This window comes from Lissotriton helveticus, chromosome 10 (assembly GCF_964261635.1).
Source record: "Lissotriton helveticus chromosome 10, aLisHel1.1, whole genome shotgun sequence".
Taxonomy (NCBI): Eukaryota; Metazoa; Chordata; class Amphibia; order Caudata; family Salamandridae; genus Lissotriton; species Lissotriton helveticus.
This window is the reverse complement of record NC_136071.1, coordinates 23,191,693-23,215,743: the sequence shown is the minus strand read 5'-3', so window position 1 is coordinate 23,215,743 and position 24,051 is coordinate 23,191,693. Positions and strand designations below refer to the sequence as shown.

Below are 24,051 nucleotides of genomic sequence, written 5' to 3'. Positions count from 1 at the left end.
CTATTCACCATCTAGGTCCCCAGAGACAGCCCAGCCTGTGGTCCCTCGTCTGTCACCTCCACGGCCTCAGACTCCGACGCCTCCTCCTCCTCCTCCTCCTCTGGCTCCGCCCAAACCACCACCACCGCCTCAGCCTCAACCACCTGTGCCGGTGATTCTGCCTTTGCCCAGAAGGCCATGATCTCGCTCCCGGACGAGGCATCGCTCTCGTAGCTGGCACGGATCTTCCACCAGATCTCAACATTGTCGCTGCCATGAGAGGTCACGCTCAAGGTACACTAGGAACACTGATTCCTCTAGTGGTGGAAGATATTCGGCGACCTTGTCAGACTCGCCTCCTACGAGGGTGTCTTCTGTCGATGACATTGCCACCTTTCAAGATGAACTGCTCAGGGGAGCGGCTAAACTGGGGATCGCGCTGGCTGCGCCTACCTCTTCCACTTCTGTCATCTTCGAGACACTGCAACAGAAGCAACTCTCACGTCCCTTGCTTCCTCTAGTGCCTGGTTTGGAGGAACCGGCTATGGAACTGTTCCTGACGCCTGCCTCTGAAGTCGGCCCCATCACGACTTCAGAAGAAATACAGGCCCCTGGACTCGGACCCCGCATTCCTTGAACGGATGCTCCTCCGGATTCGGTTATAGTGGTGGCGGCTAAGAAACAGCACTCGACGGCTCCATCGTCCACGGTACCACCGGACAAAGAGAGCCGAAGACTGAACTCAGAGGTTAGGAAGGTCTGCAGTATAGCAGCCACTTCCATGAAGGCAGCAAGCTCGACTGCCCTTTTGGGCCGCTATGACCGCTCCTTGTGGGAGTCTCTCTAGCACTTTATTGAACTCCTTCCGAGGGACAAGCGCAAGGACTTTCAGGAGGTTCTTAATGAGGGCATGATGGTGTCAAACCAGATCATCAGTGTGGCAGCCCATGGATACTGTCACGGTGTGACTTAGGCGGCAATCCTGGTTGCGGCTTACCTTCCTGAAACCGGAGGCTCAGCAGCGGATTGCCAACCTGCCCTTTTCAGGTTCCACGCTCTTCGGTGCCCATGTGTGAGAAAGTGGCTCTATATATACTGGACTAGAAGGAAGTACAGTGTGTATAGAGTCCACCAACCCCAGAGGTATAACAGAGGTTAAAGTCAGAACTGACCTTACTCTCCAAAGTGGTAGCTTGGTCGAGCAGTAAGGCAGTACCAGAGGACAGTGTAAAGCATTTGATGTACATACTCAGTGTTCACACACTCAAGGACTGAACTCCAGGCCAATTGTTTGTATATCCAGAGATATGGTGGTTTTATTTTTAGAACCAACAGTTCTAAAAATATACTTTTCACATTACGAGTACTCTCATGTAAATACTTTGCAGAGGAGCAATAAGTTTGTATACACATTAATCACAGGTTAGCTAATAAGCAATACAGTTCTAAAACACACTCTAGCATTGAGCTCAATGAGTTTTCATAGGAAAGTACAGTTGATTACTTTAGGGATTACTTTGGTAGTCCCAGGACTAGATCTTGGATTCAGTCCTGGGGTCTAAGCTGAAACCAGATTAGCAAAAACGTTTTAGTCAGTGATGATTTTTCCTGAATATAAAGCTATTTTAAAATTCACACTTAGAAACTTTTCGAGGTGATTCTCACAATGTTATTCAATGGGAGGAAATTCAGGTTACAGGTAAAGTACGATCGTGTTACTTTTGTAACCCAGCACTAGTCTCCTAGGGCTAGCACTGGGGGCTTAACTCAAAACAGGCAGGTAATTGCGTTTCAGTATTTCGTACGATTTTTAAGGAATATTTACAGTTTTCAAAAGAAGACAGAAGAATTTTCATAGAAAATCAGACAATGGGTTCCTATGGAGAAAATGCAGGTTACTAGTAAACCCACTAGGGATTACTGTTGCGGTTCAGTACTGGGCTGAAAGGTACAGTACTGGCTTCTCTCCTGTTCACAGGTGAGTATTTTCGAATTCGGACTTTGGCTAATTTTATAGGAATATTTTCAGTTTTCAAAACTTCACACTTAGAAAATTTCGAGTAAAAAATGGGTCAATGTTATCCAATGGCCGGTAAGTGGATTACCGGTTTCCAGGAGAGTACTTGGTTTGTGAAGTTAGGGTTCTGGGCATAGACTCAGGGGTCCCCCAGGGTCAGGTGAGCACAGTTGGTTCAGTCCCAGCGGCGCAGGGGCGGCCGGGTGCAGAGGTAGGTAGGCCCAATGTTATTCAATGAGGGAAAGGGGGCCTTTGGTTGGTGGCTGCTGGCGAGCAGGCCACCGACTCTGGGAGCTGGGCTCCTGGTCACTTGCTCTGGGCAAGGGGGGAAGTAGGATAGGGCAAAGAGGTCACAGCCAGCGGCACTCGGGCGGCTGGGTGCAGGGTGCTTTTGAGCTGTCGGGCGCTCAATGTTATCCAGTATTAGGGGTGTCTTTCATAGATTCACATGCCTGAATCATTCCCCGTCGTCGAGACGGGAGCCTCCGGTATATAGAAAAGTAATGTCCTATAGACATACATAAAGAAGAATAGGCCTAAGGGCCTCACCTTAGTAGCCTATCCTTGTCCTTATGCAAAAAAGGACCAAACTCTTAGAGCCAGCCAATCAGCTATCACCTCCCTCTAGAACCTTCCCGGCAGGAGCCTCAGTCTCTCAGATTTTCTACCGCACGTTGTGCTAGGGAGTCTCCAACCTGAGCTCTCCTCAGGATTTCTTCTAAACCTACTTTTTCACTTGTGAAAAGGATTTCCTTCTCAAATTCTTCAACTGAGATACTTCAGACTCTTCTCTTGCAGTAAGTGATTTCTTTCCTTACAATTTTAAGGAATGTCTGGATCCCAGAAGAAAGCCCTTTTCAGGGCCTGCTCTTCTTGTGGGAAGAAAAGGCTCCATGTGGAGGACAAGCATGACCTGTGCTTATATTGCCTTTATCCGGACCACGTCCCCAAAGACTGTAAAATATGTCGCTCTTTCCCTAATAAGACCTTGAGGGATAGGGAAGGTCGACTTCTCATTTGGCTGGACAGGCTTAAACAGAGGGATAATGTGGAGTCCTCAGAGGGCAGCTTCTCCATGACCTCGGAAGTCTCCCTCAAGAGGCCAAGGGGGGACCCCCCTGGCCCCTCAGACACTCCTCCTATGAAGGTACAAAAGAAATCTTCAGAGGCAAAATCTACAACTTCTTCAGTGTCTGACAAAGGCTCTCATGCCTTTAAGAAGCCTGCGCACTCATCCACTAAGCCTGCGTCATCTTCAACACTAAAAAGAGCTGTGACGCCACTCGCCGTCTCCACAACGACGACGGCGGTGTCGACGACGACGGCGTCGTCTGTTCTCGCCTCGACGACGACCACTCCATCATCGTCGTCGGCGGGTAGACCTATACCATCTGTCATACTGCCGAAGCCGTCGTCGACGAAAACACCTTCGACGACGAAGTTGGGCCCGTCGACGAAGAACCCATCGACGACGAAATCGGGACCGTCGACGACGACACCGTCGACGAGGAACCCATCGACGATGAAGACAGGTACGTCGACGGCGTCGACGAGAAGTCCGCCGTCGACGGGAGTGCCAATGGACTCAGAGTACAGGTTCTTTCGAGGACATAGTGAGAATAACACCACAAATGTCCAAGACCCTGCAATGGTGGTTGAACCACAGGAATCTGTCGACAGGCCTACCATTCCTACTTCCAGCAGCACCTTTGGTGATCACCACGGATGCATCCCTGGAAGGATGGGGAGCGGTCCTCCAGGACCTCCAAGTAAGCGGCAAATGGACAGAGCAGGAGACGCAATTCCATATAAACCTTCTGGAACTGCGAGCTGTGTTCCTGGCACTGAAGGCCTTTTTACCACGTATCCAGAACTCCCAGGTGCTCGTCAGAACGGATAACACCACGACGATGCACTACCTGAACAAACAGGGAGGAACGCGTTCGCTCACTCTATCGCAAGGAATCTGGAACTGGCTAGTGCTCCAGGGGATCACGCTCAAAGCGGACTATGTCCCGGGCAAGGACAATACCATTGCGGACGCACTCAGCAGACAGACGTCTCTCACTCACGAATGGGAGCTCGACCAGAGTACATTGGATCAAGTATTCTCAGAATGGGGAGTCCCAAGAATCGACCTGTTTGCCACCAGGGAGAACGCCAAATGCCCAAACTACGCAAGCTGTCGTCCCCAACCAAGGTCACTCGGAAATGCCCTTTCCATCGGTTGGTTCAGCGTATTTGCGTACGCTTTTACGCCATTCCCGATGATTCCCAGGGTCCTCAGGAAGATGAAGGCAGAGCCTTGTACCCTGATCCTAATTGCCCCGTTCTGGCCGAGGCAGCACTGGTTCTCGGACCTTCATCGCCTCTCCATCAGGACTCCGATTAGTCTGAAACAGCACCCAACCCTGCTGACAATGTCCAACGGACAGATCCAACACCCGAATCTACAATCGCTCAGATTATCAGCCTGGCTCCTGAGCACAGAGAATTCTGCCATCTAGACATCCCGCAAGAATGCAGGGAGGTACTGGCGAAAGCAAGAGCGGACAGTACCAACAGAACGTACTCTCTCAAGTGGAAACGTTTCTGCATATGGTGTGTGGAACACGGACTGTCACCTCTCCAGGTTACTCCTGTACAGATATTGCCATACCTTCTACACTTGGCACAGTCAGGGTTGGCGCATTCATCTATAAAGGTTCATTTGGCTTCAATTTCACGATTCACTAGGTCCTCGAAGGCCCCTTCGCTTTGGTCCAGTAGGCTTGTTAAACAGTTCCTCAAAGGCCTATATAGATCCTACCCAAGACCTAGAAGGATCCCATCTACATGGCATCTAAATTTGGTCCTCACCCAACTTATGAGGCACCCTTTTGAGCCCATTCATCGAGCACCCATCAAGTACATCTCATGGAAGGTGGCTCTTCTGCTCGCTCTAACATCTGCCAGGAGAGTCAGCGAGTTACAAGCTCTATCCATTCAGGAACCATTCATTCAATTTAAACACGACAGAGTGGTGCTGAGGATGAATCCCAAGTTCATACCGAAAGTGCCTTCAGACTTTCACCTTAACCGCATGCGTGCGGGCGGAATTCCGCTCGCACGCTGAGATATTCAAAAGCGCATGTTACGTGACGAGCTGGGCTCGTCATCAGCGTAGCAGGAGGCTACCTCATGACGAGCCCAGCTCGTCATCAGCGTCGAAGGGGTTAATGAGCCGGTGGTTCTACGTTCCTTCTTTGCAAACCCTTCCACTGCAGCGGAAAGGACGTTACACTCCTTGGACCTCAAAAGGTGTATAAAGTTTTACTTGGACAAGACAAAAGACTTCAGGAAGTCGTCACAGCTTTTTGTGGCCTACAGTAGACCAAGGCTGGGTCTACCTCTAACGAAACAGAGTATCTCAAGGTGGATCTCTTCAGCGATAGCATTCTGCCATGAGAAGGCCGGCCGGCCGTTGAATGCTACTGTTCAAGCACATTCCACAAGAGCAATGTCCACATCAGCAGCGCTGTTCGCTGGAGTGCCGATTCTGGACATATGCAGAGCAGCGACGTGGAAGTCACCGCATACATTCGCCAGACACTACTGCCTGGATGTTGAGCTTCTGCAGGATGCAGCAGTGGGTCAGGCGGTGCTTCGACATCTATTCCAGTGAGGTGAGCCTTCCTACATCCCGCCATCCTGGTATGCACATCTTTCTATTTGGTTATGTTGATGTATGCTAATGTTCACAGTCGCATGATACTAAGTGTATTATCTAACTGATTATGTGGCATCATTGCACCAGAAATGTGCATAATATATTGCTAACTACTCTGAATCAGGCATGTGAATCTATGAAAGACGCCCCTAATACTGGATAAGAAATGCGTTACTTACCTGTAACGGCAGTTATCCAGTATTGGTGTCTTTCATAGATTCACATGCAACCCTCCCGCCTCCCCTGGAAGGACTCACGTTCTCTCTAACTGCATTACGCCTACCTAGCTTGGTGCGTACGAAAATCTGAGAGACTGAGGCTCCTGCCGGGAAGGTTCTAGAGGGAGGTGATAGCTGATTGGCTGGCTCTAAGAGTTTGGTCCTTTTTTGCATAAGGACAAGGATAGGCTACTAAGGTGAGGCCCTTAGGCCTATTCTTCTTTATGTATGTCTATAGGACATTACTTTTCTATATACCGGAGGCTCCCGTCTCGACGACGGGGAATGATTCAGGCATGTGAATCTATGAAAGACACCAATACTGGATAACTGCTGTTACAGGTAAGTAACGCATTTCTTATCCAATGAGGATCTTGAAAAAGGAACAAAGGCTGCAGGCTCGGGGACGGTTACTCTCCAGGGGCGACCAGCACTTCGAGAGGTAAGTTGGGATGTCTGAGCACAGGTAGGTACCCCAAAGGGAGGCACAGGGGGCTGTAGGGTGCCGGGTGCAGGGGTGTCTTTGGGTGTCGGAAAAGCTTACCCTCGGCTGGTCGCGGTTGGGGTGGCCCCTGGTTCTGAGTCTGCAGGCGTCGGCTGGTTCGTCAAGGAGGGTCTTTGGGCACTGGACTTAGTGTCCCAGTCGCCGGGGGGACGTCCTCGTGGTCTTGGTTCGGGTTGGCCCGTCCCGGGCTCGGCTGGTGCAGAGTGGGCTGGTCCGGAGCTTCCTGGGTGGGCACCAGGTGGGTTGTTGCAGCAGAGTCTCTGCTGATGGGAGTCCCAGTCGTCGAGAGGGTCAAGGCAGGCAGGTCCTCTGGGTGTCCCAAGGTTGCTGTCCGCGGAGGCCGCCGTGTTTAGGCAGGAGCAGGTTCCAGGATCAACAGGCCGGTAGGGCTGGGGCCAAGTCAGTTGTTGTTGTCCTGTTGTTAGCAGCTGCGCGGCGGGTCGTCGTCTTCTTGATCTTCTTTCTTCTTTTTTGATATCTTGATCTGAGGAAGGAAGGTTCAGGGAGCCCCTAAATACTAAATTTAGGGGCGTTACAGGTAGGGCAAGGGCAGGCACCAATGGGTCCCTATCCTGGGGTGAGTACACCCCTAGCCTGCTCCTCTCCTGTGGGAGGGGGGCAGGAGCCTAGCTGGGATTGGGTAGGACTCCCCATCTACAAGATGGCCGGAGCCCGGGGTCATGCTTCACCTCGCCTCCACCTGAGGGGTGGAGTTGGCACAGGTTGGCACCCCCCCCTTCCTGACGTGGTTTTTCCCGCCGGTCTTCCCGCCAGAATGGGGGTAGGATTGGTGGGGGGCTGGTTGCTGGGTACAGCAAATGGTCTGGGGAAGCTCTCAGAGGCGGTATGCCTTTGAAGCTTCCCCCTGTCCATCCTGGGGGAGGAGACATAGCACATCGCCAGGATGTGCTTTGTTGCAGACCCAGGAGAGCGGGGGGCTCTCCACCCAGGGGTCCAGCAACATGTCTGCTGGGTGGCAGCTTCTGCAGCCACTCAGCCCAGACGTAGATTGTAGGGTTGGGTTTTTGGAGGGCAACTCTAAGATGCCCGCTCGTGCATGTTACATTAAATCCCACACTGGCATCAGTGCGTGTTTAATGGGCTGAGAAGTTTGGTACCAAACTTGTCAGTCTTCAGTGAAGCCATTCTGGTGCTGTGGAGTTTGTGAATGACAACCTCCCAGCACCATATACTCTTAAATGGCATCACTGCACTTACAGTGCCCAGGAATGGCCCTGGGTACTGTAGGGGCACAGGGCTCACGCACCTGGGCCCTCACCTATGGCATAGGGCACCCAGCTAGAGGGGTGACTGAAGTATGCCAGGGCAGTGGGTTCTGTGGGCATAGCACACAGGGATGTGTGCCATGTCGACTCTTGCTTTAGTTCTGTACTTAGGCACTCAGCCTGCAAATGCAGTGTGTGGGAGCCAGGGTACATGGCCCCTTAGGGTGGCACAATAAGTGCTGCAGCCCTCAGGGGTCTTCTCTGGTCACCATGCCCTGGGTACCTAGGGTACCATTTACTAGGAGCTGACAGGGGCCAGAGATGCCAATTGGGTATTCTGTTTCAGCATAGCTTTTCTTTGTAGGGAAGGAACACAGGCCCTGGGTACCTGATTGGCAGGGACCCAGGGCACACTCAGTCAAAGTACATCAGCAGTTAAAAAAAAAATGGGGTCATACCAAGGCAAGAAAGATGGCACTTTCTCACACCATGCAGACGAGGAAATGGCTTGCATGAAGGCGAAGTTGAGACACTCAAGGCTGTTGGCTTAGAGAAGCCCAAAGAACAGCGTAACACTTTCCGCCCCTACCAATGACGCTATTCCTCCCAGCGGTTTTAACGCGGGCAGGGTCGTCAGGCTGGACAACAGCAACAGCAGTTTCAGCGGCAGCCTTTTCAGAGACGTCAAAGGGGCAGAGGCAACGAACAGTCCACATCGCGGAATAAGGGCCTGGCTGGGTCTAAGCCCTGAGGGATTACTACCCCTTCTTCTGTTACCCACTCCGGTGGGGGTAAGCATTCAGAATTACCTGGCAGAGTGGAGAAAAATAACTCCGGACAAGTGGGTGCTGAATATTGTTTGCAATGGATACAGTCTTCGTTTCATCGGCCCTCCTCCAGCTATTCCACCAGTTCGCTCACAATACCTGTTGCACGAACTCCAGGCGGAGGCCAATACCGTGTTATGAAAAAGGGCGATAGAATCTGTCCCTCCATCTCAAAGGGAAAAGGGTCTATACTAAGGTTCTTTCTCGTGCGCTAAAAGGACAAAAACGAGTTTAGTCCCATTCTGGATTTGCGACAAGCAAACAAATGGATTCCCAGGGGAAAATTTTGCATGCTGTCCTTGCACCAGATTTATCCTCAACTGCATCGAGGAGACTGGCTTTGCGCTATAGATCTGCAGAACGCGTACTTCCACGTTCCCATTGCACAGAAGCATCAGAAGTTCCTGCGCTTCCTAGTCTGCACCAACCACTATCAGTATACAGTACTGCCGTTCGGCCTGAAGTCTGCATGGCAGTGGTTGCAGCGCACCTGAGAAATAACAAGGTGTTTGTTTACCCGTGCCTGGACGACTGGCTGATCAAAGAATCCACGTTCCAGGAAGCGCAGCTACATTTCAACAGGAAGGCTGTTCTGTTGAACCAACTTTTTTCTGCTCATCAACATGTCCAAGTCTGTTCCGACTCCTGTTCAGTGTCTGCAGTATTTGGGAGCCTCCTTCGATACTCTCAAGGCAAGCGTGTGTCCTTGGGAGGAGCGACGCTTATCGATCCTTTGGAAAGCTCATACTCTCATGTCCGTTCCATCAATGACCGTGAGGACGGTGTCCTCTCTCCTGGGGTCGATGGCTTCTTGTATCTTTCTCACCCCACATGCACACCTCCACATGATGCCGCTGCAGGAATATCTGAAGGATCAATTGGACCAGAAACGAGGGAGCTGGGAGGACAGGATCCGTCTGTCTCAACACTCTCTACAATCCCTGAAGTGGTAGTGTTCAACAGGGAATCTCCTCAAGGGGGTTCCGTTCCACAAGGAGATACCGACCCAGACCATTGTGACAGATGCCTCTCTCCGCGGCTGGGGAGCGCATTCGAATCCCCTTCAGATCCAAGGCACGTGGTCTCAGACGGAAGCCACGTAACGCATCAATTTTCTGGAACTTAGAGCTGTTCATCGGGCGCCGAAAGCCTTTCACCCGTGCTTCCGAGCCAGGTCCCTGCTAGTGCAGACGGACAACACAACAACCATGTATTACCTCAACAAGCAGGGGGGCTTGAGATCGCGCACACTGTCTCAGGAAGCACAAGCGAACTGGCACTGGCTATTGGCCAGGGGACTGACAATAATGGCTACCCATCTGCCAGGTGTGCAGAATGCTCAGGCAAACGCGCTCAGCAGACTCGTTCAAGAAAATCACGAGTGGGACTTAAACGAGGAGGTGTTAAGAAACATCTTCGCAATATGGGGTACTCCAGAAATCGATCTGTTTGCCACCGCCGACAACAGCAAATGCTGAGACTTCGCCTCCAGGTTTTACCAACTGGGGACGCTGGGGAATGCACTGTGGATCAACAGGTTGAACAGTTTTCTATATGCTTTTCCGCCGATTTCCCCTGATCCCAGCAGTGCTGATCAAGCTGTCCCAGTCCAGGGGCTGGATGATCCTCATTGCTCCGGAATGGCCTCGGCAGTGGTGGTTCACCGTCCTCCTACACCGGTCTCTCCTGCCCCGTCTTCAGCTTCCACGAAGTTCGGCGGGCAGATGGTGCATCCCAACCTCTCGTCGTTGAGTTTGGCAGCATGGCTCCTGAGCTAGTGCAGTATGAACTTTAAATCTTCCACAGAACTGCATGAAGATACTAAAAGAGGCAAAGAGACCTTCTACAAAGACTTCCTACGCATACAAATGGAAGAGATTTGGCATTTGGTGTTCTTCTAAGGATACTTATCCTACATCCTGCAATGAAGATGTCATCCTTCCATACTTGCTGCATTTGGCTCAATCTGGCCTTCATTTTCATTATATTAAGGTTCACCTCGCAGCTTTAACTGCATATAGGAAATGCCCTTCACAAACTACCTTTTTCCAAATACCTGTCATCAAAGATTTTCTGGAAGGTTTGAAGAAGGTGTTTCCTCCCATTAGGCGTCCTTCGCCTCCGTGGGAGCTGAATGTGGTGCTGAGGAGCCTTTTGAGCCTATTCATAAGGCTTCTTTACAGCATTTATCCTGGAAGGCAGCTTTCCTTGTGGCTATGACATCGGCTTGCAGGGTGAGTGAGATCCAGGCTCTGTGTTGCCAAGAACCCTATACTGTATTTCATGCATCCAAGGTTGTCATGAAGACTCATCCGAAGTTTCTCCCTCAGGTGATTTCTGATTACCATGTTAATCAGACTATCACTTTGCCAACGTTCTTTCAACATCCTTCCTCTCCTGCGGAGAGGTCCCTTCACTCACTTGATGTGAGACGGGTGTTGAAATTCTACTTAGATAAGACCAAGGAGATTCGTAGATCGGATCAGTTGTTTGTTAATTATGGATCGGTCAGGACTGGTCTTGCCACCTCCAAACAGTCCATATCTAGATGGATTGTGTCCTGTATACAACTATTACCAGAAAGCTAACAAGACTCTAGGGGGTAAGCCTAAGGCTCACTCGACCAGAGGCAAAGCGGCTACTGCGTAATGTTCCCATTGCAGACATCTGCAGGGCCGCTACTTGGTCTGTCCATACCTTTGCTAAGCATTACTGCCTGGACTCTGATGCAGGACAGATGCTCAAGTTGGACAGGCTTCGCTGAGGAATTTATTTGCTCAGTAGTGATTCTATATGTTTTCACCACCGCTGGGTTTGGATTGTTTGGGATGGCCTTGCCATTCTATTCACAGATTAGGACTATACACAGAGATCCCCTACTACAGAAGGAGTAGTTTCTTACCTGTAACTCCAGTTCTGTAGTAGGGGTATCTCTGTTATAGTCCTAAGCGACCCACCCTCCTCCCCGGTGGATGAAACAATGATTTCCTGAATGCTACAGGCCTGGCTTTATGCAACTTCAAAAATAACTGAAAGTAACTTGCCTTTGGCTGTGCATCATGGTATACCGAGGGTCTCTGGAAGGTTCCTTAAAGGCACGGTATCCCTTTTCCTGACACATAATGGCAGCCTATGAGGCTTGCCTGTCCAACCCTTCCTCTCAATCATGACAAAGGATTTTTGTGAAGGGGAGTTTCTCTGTGTGAAACTCTGTAAAATGTGTAAATTTCAATATAATTTGGCTATCCTTTTTCACTTCGGGATGAGGTGCTGGCCAATGTAGCCTTGTTAATGTCAGGCTGCATTATTTGTCTTTGATTTTCTCTTAAGTGTCTATGCAGGACTGCAGAAGAGGACAACTTGGAAGACTATTTTGATTGCTCCGGGGTCCACGCACATGGGCGGGACTATTCACAGATTATGACTATAACAGTGATACCCCTACTACAGAACTGGAGTTACAGGACAGAAACTACTCCTTACTGTCTGGAGCTCATTACAACTCCTCCCAATGTCACACCTCACAAACACAAACTGTTCATTCAACAACTAAATACCCTACAACAAGAAATAACAGCTCTACTACAAAAAGGAGCAATAGAACCTGTTCAAAACCGTTTCAGGTAACAGGAGCATACTCGCTATACTTCCGTATTCACAAAAAAAGATGGGTCGCTAAGACCCATTATTGATCTGAGACCCCCAAATCATTACATCATATCAGAATTCTTCCATATGGTCACTCTTCAGGATATCATTCTTTTGCTACAGAAAGTAAATTTCATGGCTGCCTTAGACTTGGAGGACACCTATTTCCATATATCTATTCATCCTGCACACAGAAAATATCTCCGGTTTCAATTCCACGGACACCATTATCAATTCAAGGTTCTTCCCTTTTGTAATTACCACCCCACCAAGAGTATTCACAAAATGTCTAGCAGTGGTCGTAGCACATCTGCTCAGACAAAACATACATGTCTTTCCATACTGCGACGACTGGCTAATAAAAGCAAACAGCCTCAGCCTTTGCAAACAAAATATTCAACAAACCCTAACCTGACTACATCAACTAGGGTTCAACATCATTTGGTAGAGGATGTAGCCTTACGGCTAGAGCGGTCGACCTCGAAGCTGGGGAACTCTGTTCGAGTCTCTGCAATGACGCTCAACATCCTGTAATTCTGGACAAATCACTTAATCTCCCTGTGCCTGACGAAATGAATGTGTCTGTCTCTAACACAACTGATGCTCATGTAAAGCACTCTAATACCTGATATCCTCGGGTCTAGTTTGCGCTAAACAAAACTAAGGGAAAAAAAAGTTTTTAAACCTGCAGACTCACAGCTACAACCAGTTACTATACAATCATTCCTAGGACCCATGCTCAAAACACACTCAGCATTGGCATACCCAAATGCAGACTGAATGCACAGTATAGTATAATTAATTCAATAGTTGCAAACGAGGAGTCAAATTCCAGCCAAAATATTTCTGCGACTTCTAGATATGATGGCATCTTGTATTTCAATAGTTCCACATGCCAGACTTCACATGAGACCTCCCCAACAGTGTATCTCATCAATAGACACAGTCAAGGGGTCAACTTCACAACCTAGTATTGGTAGACAGCTGCACACATCACTCTCTGCAATGGTCGAATCCTCAAACTCTACCCAAAGGGCGGAAGTTTCAAGATCAGATCCACAAATAATTCTCACAGCAGATGTTTCCCTAATTGGCTGGGGGCACATCCCCGAAACTTCACAATTCAGGAGGTATAGGATCTAAACACAAGAATCTCCATATCAATCATCCAGACGTGCAAGCTGTTCACCTAGCAGTGAACGACTTCCTACCTCACCTGTAACACAAAGTTGTTCTAATTCGAACAGACAATATGACAACTATTTATGCCATACAAAAACAAGGGCGGACGAAAGCTCTATCCAATTGTCTTTTAGCACAGAAAATATGGAGATTAGCAATACATCACAACATTCACCTTCTAGCAGAACATGTCCTGGGGATAAGCACCCAAATTGCAGACTTTCTAAGCAGAAGGCAGCAACAAGTTCACGAATGGGAACCCCAGCACATAGTCTTTCTACCATACTTTCAAAAATGGGAGTTCCCACAAATGGATCTAATCAAAACAAAATATTAAAATGCCCAAGCATCGCAAGCAGGCATCCACAACAACAATCCAGGGGCAATGCTGTATGGATGAATATGGGATGGCCAACCATGGTTTTCAACACTGCGAGTCATCCCTAGTTCCACACGAAAAGCTTCACCTCAACCCGGACTTTTTCACACATAAACCAGGAACAATAAGACAACCCAATCCCAAGGAAATTAATCTTGCAATTTGATTACTGAAGTCTTAGAATTTGGTTACTTAAACTAACCACAAGAATGTATGGACGTTTTGAAACCGTCAATCAATCATTACACTTATAAAGCGCGCTACTTACAGGTGAGGGTCTCGAGGCGCTGTGGGGAGGGGGCGCTGCTACTGCTCGAAGAGCCAGGTCTTGAGGAGTCTTCTGAAGGTGAGCAGGTCCTGGATATGCCGTAGGTGGGTAGGGAGGGTGTTCCAGGTCTTGGTGGTGAAGGAGAAGGATCTGCCGCCGGAGGTCGTTCGTTGGATGCGGGGGACAGTGGCGAGTGCGAGGCTGGCAGAGCGGAGCTGGCAGGCGGGGGTGTAGAAGCTGAGTCGGTTGTTGAGGTAGGCTGGTCCGGTGTTGTGGAGTGCTTTGTGTGCGTGGGTGAGTAGTTTGAAGGGTCGCTCTTTTCGACGGGGAGTCAGTGTAGGTCTCTCAGGAGGGGGGTGATGTGGCTGTGGTGAGGGACGTTGTGGATCAGTCTGGCGGAGGAGTTTTGAATGCGTTGTAGTCGTCGCAGGTGTTTGGCCGGGATGCCTGCGTAGAGTGCGTTGCCGTAGTCTAACCTGCTGCTGACGAGGGCCTGGGTCACCGTTCTTCTTGTTTCGTTGGGGATCCACTTGTAGATCTTGCGGAGGGTGTTGAAGCAGGAGGAGGAGACGGCGTTGACCTGCTTCGACATGGAGAGGGAGGAGTCGAGGATGATTCCCAGGTTGCGTGCGTGCGTGGTCGGTGGGTGTTGGTGCCGTTCCCAGCGTGGTTGGCCACCAGGAGTCGTCCCAGGCGGAGGGGGTGGTTCAGAGGATGAGGACCTCCGTCTTGTCCGAGTTCAGTTTCAGTCGGCTGTTCCTCATCCATTCGGCGATGGCCTTCATTCCCTCGTGGAGGTTGGTTTTGGCGGTGTGTCGGTCCTTGGTGAGGGAGAGGATCAGCTGGGTGTCGTCAGTGTAGGATATTTTGTTGAGATCGTGCTGGTGGGCGAGGGGGGCCATGTAGATATTGAACAGCGTTGGGCTGAGGGATGAGCCCTGGGGTACGCCGCAGATGATGGTGGCTTCGGAGTGGAAGGGGGGAGGCGGACGCTCTGGGTTCTGCCGTGGAGGAAGGACGTGGTCCAGTCGAGGGCCTTCTCTTGGATTCCGGCTTTTTGGAGGCGTGTCTTTAGTGTGCGGTGGCAGACCGTGTCGAAGGCGGCAGACCGGTCAATGTGATGTTTCGCCGTTGTCTAGTTGGATCCTGATGTCGTCTGTGGAAGCGGTGAGGGCTGTCTTGGTGCTGTGGTTTCTTCGGAATCTGGCAAACCTACCACAAGGCAATGTTATAGGGCTAAATGGAAGAGATTTGTTATATTCTATCAGAAAACAAAATCAACCCTCTTAATGGAAAAGTTCAGACAATAATTACTTAATTATTGCATTTACAGGCCACGGGGTTTCACCTTGCAACTATTGCATCCTGTTTGCAAAATAGATATCACTTGTCATTATTTAAAATCCTCACTATTAAAGCCTTTATTGAAGGCCTTAAAAAGAATCATTCCTCCCAGGCTTCCTCCTGCACTGGAACCCCACAGGTTAACCACTGCCTAGTGAGAGGGACTGTTTTGCACTCTATGCAAAGCATCAAAGCATTTGCATCTACAGCACACATGCCTCAAACGGATTATGTTACTTACCCTGTAAGCATCTGTTCTTGGCATCTAGTGCTGTAGATTCACTTGCCCCAAACCCTCCTCCCCAAAAACCCTGTGTAGGTGGTAGTTCAAATACTTTGTATACTTTCTCCTTACTACTGCATGGACATCACATTGCTGATATATATCATCCTTACGTTCTCCCCAACCTACGGCAAAATAATCTGAAAATGAGGTTGATGACCATGCACAGTATTACCAAGAGGAGGAGTCCCACAGCCTTGTGACTTCGAAGAAAATTCTTGGAACCACAACAATTTGTAATCATCCGAGCCCAACATTGGATTGCGGACTAATGCGAAGCATGTGAATCTACAGCACTACTTGCCAAGAACAGATGCTTGCAGGGTAAGTAACCTAATCCTCCCCTGGTCACAAACGACTTGGCGTTATCCTTGATTACCATCGAGGACAAACTAAGCATGTGACTCCTGGCAGACCACGAATGGTGTCTACATCCAGAGGTGGCGCAGGGCATCTTGTGACAGTGGGGAGAACCCTGGCTAGATATTTGCGCCACTGTGGAGAATGTGCAGTGTCAAAGGTTTGTGCATTAGACTTTCCGCGTGAACGCTCACTGGGTTATTCATTCCAGCTGGAATGGCGCACAGAATTACCGTAAGCCTTCCTGCCCCTGCTTCTCCTGTCCTGACTTCTATTAAAGATCAAGAACGTCAGGGCCCAAGTCATCCTAGTTGCTCAGAATTGGGCCAGGCAAGTATGGTACTTGGAACTGCTGGGCATAAGCATTGGTCGTCTGATTAGACTTTCATTTTAGGACGATTTTCGTCACAGCAGCAGGGCAGGGTCCTGCACTTGAGCCTGCGTGATCTGCATCTCCAAGTGTGGAGACTGAGCATTGGCTATTGACGGTGTTTGGCTGCCATCTAAGGTGGTTATTGTCATCCTCGCCCTTAGATGCCCTTCCATAAAGTCCATTTTTGCTAGTCGCTGGGATGGATTTGTAGTCTAGGGTGGTATTTGCAATACTGACGCTTCACAAAATCTAAGCTGTCAGATGTTCTTTTGTTCGTTTTGTCTTTGACCCACCAAGGACTTAAAATGGGCACTAATCAAAGGTTATTTGTCAGCCCTTTCTACGTTTTCTGGTCCAACAATCATCTGTTAGGATGAGGCTTATAAAAGGTTTGACACATATTTCCTTCCAAACTGTTGCGATGCCACAGTGGAACCTTAATTTATTCTCAACTTTTCTTATGTGCAGGCCCTTCAGTCCTATACATAGTTGCTTGTTGTGTTACTGTCTTTGTCGTTGCAATTACGCATGAGTGAACTCCAGGCACTTTCAGTGCAACTGCCATACACCACATTTTCCATGTACTAGTTGGTGCAGAGGACTCGGGTGTGGCATTCTTGCTGAAAATCTCCAGTCCCTTTCACGTTGAGCAATCCATCATTCTGCCAGTGTTCATTGCTCCCTCTCGCCCATCCAAAGGTGGAGAGGCTCCATCAACTGGAACCCCCAAAAAGGGCATATTGACTGTACGAAGAAACACTGTGTAGGATTAGCTTTTTGTGGGGTTCTTTGAGGCAAAAAAAAGGGAAGGCTGTGCAGAAGAGGACCCTTTCAATGTGGATGGTCCTGTGCATTATGATTTGCTATGCACTGACCAACATTTGTTCATACATCAGGTCAAGCAGGTATGTGGCATTCTGGGGCTGTTTCAGTACTTTTTACTCCTGGTGGGGTGGTCTTCATTTAGAACGTGCAACTTGGATCCACCCTATCGTGCTGTAATAAACAGTCTGGGGGTCAGTGTTTCCCGCTGACTAGATAAAAGGAGGGCATATATCCAACTCATGGAACACTGTCAGTCTTGGGATACCCAACTCCTAAGACTGTATGCCTTAATATAACACCCTGAAGATAACATGCGATGAGGATACCAGAGACACCAGATACACTGCGTTCTTCCGTTTTTTTTTAAAAACAAATTTTGAATGGCAATAGACCTAGGCCCTTTGCTGACTGAGAGCCCAGGAATACAATCGCTCTCATGATGATGATGCTGTCCAATTGTGTACGTCACTTACTATAATAATATAACTATATCTAGTACATGAGGCATTTATGTGTCCTGATAAGGCTTGGCACCCTACCATCGGAACCAATCCAACTAAGACTTGTTCATTCTGGCAACATGCACAAATCCAGGCTCCATGACCATTTCAGAGCATCTCTCTATGCTTTTAATCATTTTACAATTGATACTAATTACATGACCTGTAGTTTGCAAATGAGTCTTCTGAATTTATAGGACTCAATGTCACCTTGAGTTTTGCGCCATGGTAAAGTTGGGGTAGGTTGCCTGACTTCTGCAGGTAAGCCTATACTTCTTAATCATCATGCCCAGTCTTGTTTGAGGTATTGGCCCCCGGGAAAGCAATGCTAACAAGTATAGGTCCCCGAAATGTGCTGGGCACCAGAATTTTTCTGAATGAATGCCAACACATGATGTATGTTTAACACTGAAGCATGTTGTCTCTTTCAGGGAATTCTGACCAGTTTATTCCTGAGTGATACCTCACTCTAACCACTGGTTCTGTATTCACTAATGTGTTATCTTGTTTTCACATCTGTTACACACAATTTGTAGTAACACACATGAGGTCCTGAAGAAGGCCGCCACACCTCCTATGAGGGTACTAAGGCTGAAACATGTCGACCTACGCTGCCCCCTATGACCGGTCTAATTCCTTCCGGTCAGTCTGATTTTTATCCTGATCTGGGGATGCCAGAATAAACCTAATTGCGTACCCCTGAACTAGTTTTAACTCACTTTCACACATTTTTTGTTGGACAGTCCCTCCCCACATCCACTTTACTTAAGGTATTCAGTATACCTCTTGGACATAAACAAAATATTCCTGAGGTCCTGTGTCTCAGAGAGGGGGTTGAAGCACGCACTATGACAAGCTTCATAGTGCGAGGAGGTTATCCTGTGATGAAGTCAGAGTGTGCAGCTAAAGTGAGTTGAACAGCTTCAAATACTTGGGAATACATGTAACCAGGGACCCACAAGACTTCTTAAGATTGAACGTGACCCCGCAACTAGCTAGGTTGAGAGGGGATGTAGCCCTTTGGAGCTCCCTGCCTATCTTGTTCATGGGCAGGGATACTATTTTCAAAATGGTGACACTCCCTAGACTCCTATACGTGTTCCAGAAAACCCAGTTTAGGATCCCACTAGACACATTCCGGAGAATACATAGGGAGGTTTCCTCATTATTGTGGCACGGTTTGACTTGAGAATAGCACTTAAACACCTAGTCTTTCAGGAGGACTGGGGGTCCCGGATATCAGGCTATACTACTGTGCCTCACAATTGCAGGTGGTTAATGATTGGGCTTTCGCTGACTAAGCGGAGCCAGCCTACCGCATGGACAGATGGACGATGAGACGGGGCAGATATGAAGAGATCCTATTTAAAAAAGAAACCATGCGTAATCTGCCGACTTACACTCTCACAGTGACACAGGGCTGGAGGGAGGTGACACATTTCCTGGGCTGGACCGATAAGATAACATCCCAAACTCTGCTATGACATAGCGATGCGCTGAGTGAGGTGGTCAGCTTGAAGGGATTCACAAGTTGGGAAATGATTGGCATAGAGCATATGGGGGATGTATGGAAAGGGCAGTCCTAAATGTCTTTTGTAGACTTTCGTCAAGAATTTGGCATGGCTGAAACAGAATATTTGAAGTACCTTCAATTGGGCATGCCCTCAGAGAGCATATAATAGAAGGGAAACAAATACCTGAAGCGACCCCATTAAAAGATCGCCTACTGCTGGATCCCATGAACGAAAAGCGTATTTCCCATGATCTACAAGAAATTACTAAATAACTCCCAGGACCCCCTTGAGAAACTAAGAGTGACATGGGGAAATGACCTAGGAGGGTTAGAGGATCATGAGTCCAAGAGAAGTCGCCATTAGATCTTGCTTCCATCTTCTACAGCTGCGCATTCTGCACAGATCTTATTTTTCCAGGGCGGTTCTGTGCAGGATGGGGAGGGCAGAGATATCACAGTGTGCATGGGTCTAACCAAGAAGGCACTTTCTTTCATATTCTCTGGTACTGTCCTAAATTTCAAGAATACTGGGCACACGTGGCGGGGATAATGACACTGGTAATAACGCAACAGGTCCCACTTGATTCCAAGAAGCTCCTCCTGAATATCAGTGGGGAGGACCCATGGCCAAAAAATATTTGGCTAAAATGGAATAAAATTTGAGGAGCATGGAATGCATATAGAGGAAACACCTGCGAACCTCCCTCAGACAATGACGATACTAGCTCAGATTCAGATTGACCCCCTAGGAACAATGTAGGCTGTGAGAAATCCTACCTCGACTGTTGAAATAAGATATAACTGTGACTGTAAAATGATTGTAACTGTCTTTGATGGAAAGATACTGTGCAAAACATTTTATGTACACTTAATGAAAGTTCTGAGGTATTATTTTGAAATGCGAATAAAAATATAAAAAAATTTAAAAACAATTGGCTGACTTTAGCGCGATGGTGGCAAAGAGGAATATAGCAAGAGCCTGGGGCTGGGCAGATCTCCCGACTAGGGAGGAGTGGGAATCTGATATGGACTAATGTCAGGCAGCAGAAGGAGTGGTGTACCAGAGCAGGGAGTGTTCTGGGAAGTAGGAGAAGATCTGGGGGGCTGGGGTGGCGGGCATACAGAGGTCTCGGATTTTGTGAGTATCCGAAAGTACTGGAAAATGGACAGTAGCTAAATGACCCTCTGAGCATGGTCCACACGACCTCCCCCACCCTTCCCCTCTCTCATTCTAGAACAGGCTTAACCATTGATATAACAATTTGGGCGTAAAAGCGCGAGTAATGCAATACACGTTTAATGCTTAGATATTAGATGTCTGTAACAAATACTACTGTATGACTACCAATTGATTCTAAATCTCCTATGTATGTATTATGATGCAATTGTGAATTAAAAGAAGTAAAAAAAAAATGTTTGTGAAAATATCCTACAAGAAGTTTTTTTTGTAAGTTTAAAAAAAAAAACAGATAATTAAAATATACACTGTTGGTGGAGAAATAGAAATCAAGCGATGTTTCTAATTGAAACCCTGTTATGGTGTGAGCGGACAGGGTAAGAGTCTGTTCTCAGCGAGGAGCAGCAAGTGTTGATCTGTTTCCTACATAATCACATATCTGTTTTTTAAAGATCTTGAACATGGGATATCGGGGCATTTAAAAATAGATTTAAAAGAGTTTTTGTGTTCTTGGAATGATATAAATGCCTGCTGTCCAGTACTCTATCAAGCAACCCTCTCCTTTCCTGATCTAGCTGCTCAGACTGATCAAAGGATGCAACACTTAATGCTACTTTGATGATGCGCCAAAACACCGCTCCCTTCAACTCTGAGGTGCTTTTGTTTCCTTTCCAGAGATGGGCAGGACCCAGCTGTGTGGTGCAGGATGCTGCCGATTCCTTTTCCCAAGATGTCATATCCTTCCTCGAGTTTCCTTCCGGCGTCACCTGGCTGGTATCTGTGCTTCCTCTTGCAAAGGCTGTACTCGCTACATGCGGACTGTCTCCCTAGCCCTCTGACATCTGCCTCTTGCTTCTGGGTGGACCATCCCGTGGATGCTGTTACACTTTTATTAACATTTATCTAAAATTATCAATGGTATAACTTTTGTTTTGGGGTGCTGGGGTTAGAAAGGACAATGCAGATAGACTGATCTAGTGTATTTCCTGGACAGCCATCACTGTGACCCAGTTGTGTTTTACAAAAAAATATCAGTGCGAAGAAACGTGTAATATTTGTAAGGAACAATTTTCTATTCTGCTTTTTTTACTCCATGACAGTGGAGCATTTCTGTCAGCATAACCCGGGTTGTGAGGGAGAAAATAGTATTCCTGGCTTAGTTCTGCAGCTTAATATTTTTTAAGATTTTTTTTTAATGGAGATTTTTAAATGTTTTATTTATTTGATATTGAAGGGGGATATGTTTCAGGGTCTCAGGAGGCATGATTTAAAGGGACATGCCAGTGTACCTCATTTGGTTAAACTGAAACAAGATTTATCATTTTAAAAAAGGCAGACCCCCTCTTTCCATGAGGAAATTTTGCAGTAAGAATCTCTTCGAGGTGGGGTAAGGGGTTAATTTGACCTGTCTTTTAGACGTAGACAATGATGCACCTTTCCACGCGATGTGGTAAAACTGCCTGACGCATAGCTATTTCCAAATCAAGGCTGCTTTTGTATGACTGTTACTTACTCAGTGTTCAACAGTGTATTCAAATACAGTGCGGCTGTACTTTTCCATGACCGACATTAGCAGTAGTATGCCTTCCCTAAAGTGCCTTACGCAGAGAGTTTATATTTCAGTGTGCTTTTTATCTGTTTTACCAAAAATGGGGCATAAGTATTTAAGTGATTCAGTAGTCTTCACGTCAGAAACTTTTGACGTGCCATTAAAAAAAAAAAAAACATCCAAGTCCAGACTGTTTGAACCTTCGCTGTGTCCAAGAGGATTCCCTCTTCTCACTGGCTAAGCGGGTATGGCATAAAATAATACTGATCTCTTCCCCTTCAGCTAAAAGGGCTTATAAATGCACTGTTATCAAAGCACTCTGATTTTGAAGGGGAAAAAACCTAGTGATGACCCTTGGGATTCAAGGATTGAAAGATTACTTTGATGTGAGCTGGCTTGACACTGCGGACACTTAGTGGGATCTTAAGCATTATGTACTTTTCAGACTTGAGACTGTTAACCAACCTTAGATTTTAATATACACCATTTTGTATTCCCACTCCATTTTAATGGTACAGCTGATTGAGTTTCCTTGTTGGACAGAACAGATGTAGAGCACAATTTTGACTTTGTATGGAACTAATACATTGGAAGTCCTGGTAACTTGGGGGCGGGGGAGAATGATGGGGCGATATTGCTTTAATGTCCAATATTCCCTGGACAGACACATGGGAGGCGATATCCCCTTGGGTAACGGTTTAATCCTACCCAAACTTGAAGATCACAGATTGAAATCCCAGCAGGGCCAACACAACTCCTTCCCCATCACAAGCACATTGTTTATCAACCACCGCCTCTGCAACACGAACTGATGTTCATCCTCGCACCTTCTCTCTCATGTGTCCTCCTCTCAAAGCAGCGTATACACGTTAACCACATCTCCCACCCACCCCCACTCAGTCAGTTCTATATCACAACCACGGGTGTTTCTCCTTCTCTCCTTATACAGGCAGGGCATTTCCTGCCTTGCTGCCACCAAAGGCACCCTACCCATCGTCCACCCTCCACAAATCCCACCACTTAACTAACCCTCCTTGGAACATGCATCGCACTTCTTTCACATGACCCCTGCCAACTTAGCATTTTTCTCTCCTTCTTCCTCACCCCTCCACAGCACGGGCATAGCATTTCTCCCCATCGTCCCCCAGCCCAAGGTTTCAACCCTTCTCCAGCACAGACTGCTTCCTCAAAAGCAGGGTATGTGACTCGATAACCACCCTGACCCTTAGTAACACCAGTATAAAGAACCCTCAGGTCCTCACTGGTTTAAGGGAACCAGAACATTCATCCTTACTTCTTTTTCCCCAAGAGTTGTCCTCAAGCAGTGTTTGAGTGAAAAGAGACAAGGAAAATTGTGACAGATTTCCTCAGCTTCATGTGATGTCTGTTACCATGCCATGTTGTATCTTGCCATTTTGTATTATTTGCAGTTTCAATCACAGAAGATTATATTTGTGCATTTAAAGGACAAAGAGACACAGCTTCTTTGAAACAGAATCAGTATTGATGTGTGAGCACTGCTTCTCCTATTGTAAGTGGCATTGTACGGTTTATTCACTGGAGTCTAAATACTGCTGTTTATCATGCAATAAACAGTTTTAAACTTGTTGTGTTGTTATTCTTTTCCTAGTTGTCAAGAAGGGGGTCTGTTTTTTATAATTGTCTATTAAAAACACATTGGGGTTGCATTTTTGTTTAATTCTCTGTGTTGAGGCTGCTGGTCTTGATGCCCTGTGTGGTGTAAAAATCAGTAGTGTGATAAGTTTTTTGGGGGACGGGAGCAGCAGGAGTCACAGCGAAGATGGGCTTGTGGTCCACAGCCGCCGTAGTTGAGGCCACTTATAACTTAAGGACCATCCTTCTCTGGCTTTGCAACTCGGGCCAAATAGAACCCTTTCTGCACTTGTCGCTGAAGTTATTGAGGGCGAGCAGTCCCGGTCTTCTTAGAGTGATTGCATGGGGAGGAAGAACTCTGAACTCAATAGTCAAACAACAGACAAAAATAAACTCTACCTTCGGCGCTATGGTCAACACCCGTTTCCGGTTCATCAACGCTGATGCCGCCTCTGGACAAGTAGCCTTTTGTCCTCTCTGACGAGGAGTCTCCGCCTTTTCAACCTTGACCTAAGTCATGTCCGGCCACCATTGTGGCTCCATTTCTGCTGTTTG

The 24,051-nt window shown here is 47.7% G+C and overlaps 1 protein-coding gene across 1 annotated transcript in view; it reads left to right on the top strand.

Annotated features, from left to right (window-relative positions):
• Window positions 1-23,489, top strand: part of LOC144785787 (protein bicaudal D homolog 2-like) — a 140,251-nt gene extending 116,762 nt beyond the window's left edge. Inside the window, exon 9 of the mRNA XM_078664597.1 lies at window positions 21,009-23,489. Within this exon, the coding sequence (XP_078520723.1) occupies window position 21,009 (1 nt within the window). The 3' untranslated portion in view covers window positions 21,010-23,489. The remainder of the gene's footprint in view (window positions 1-21,008) is intronic.
• Window positions 23,490-24,051: the final 562 nt, after the last annotated feature.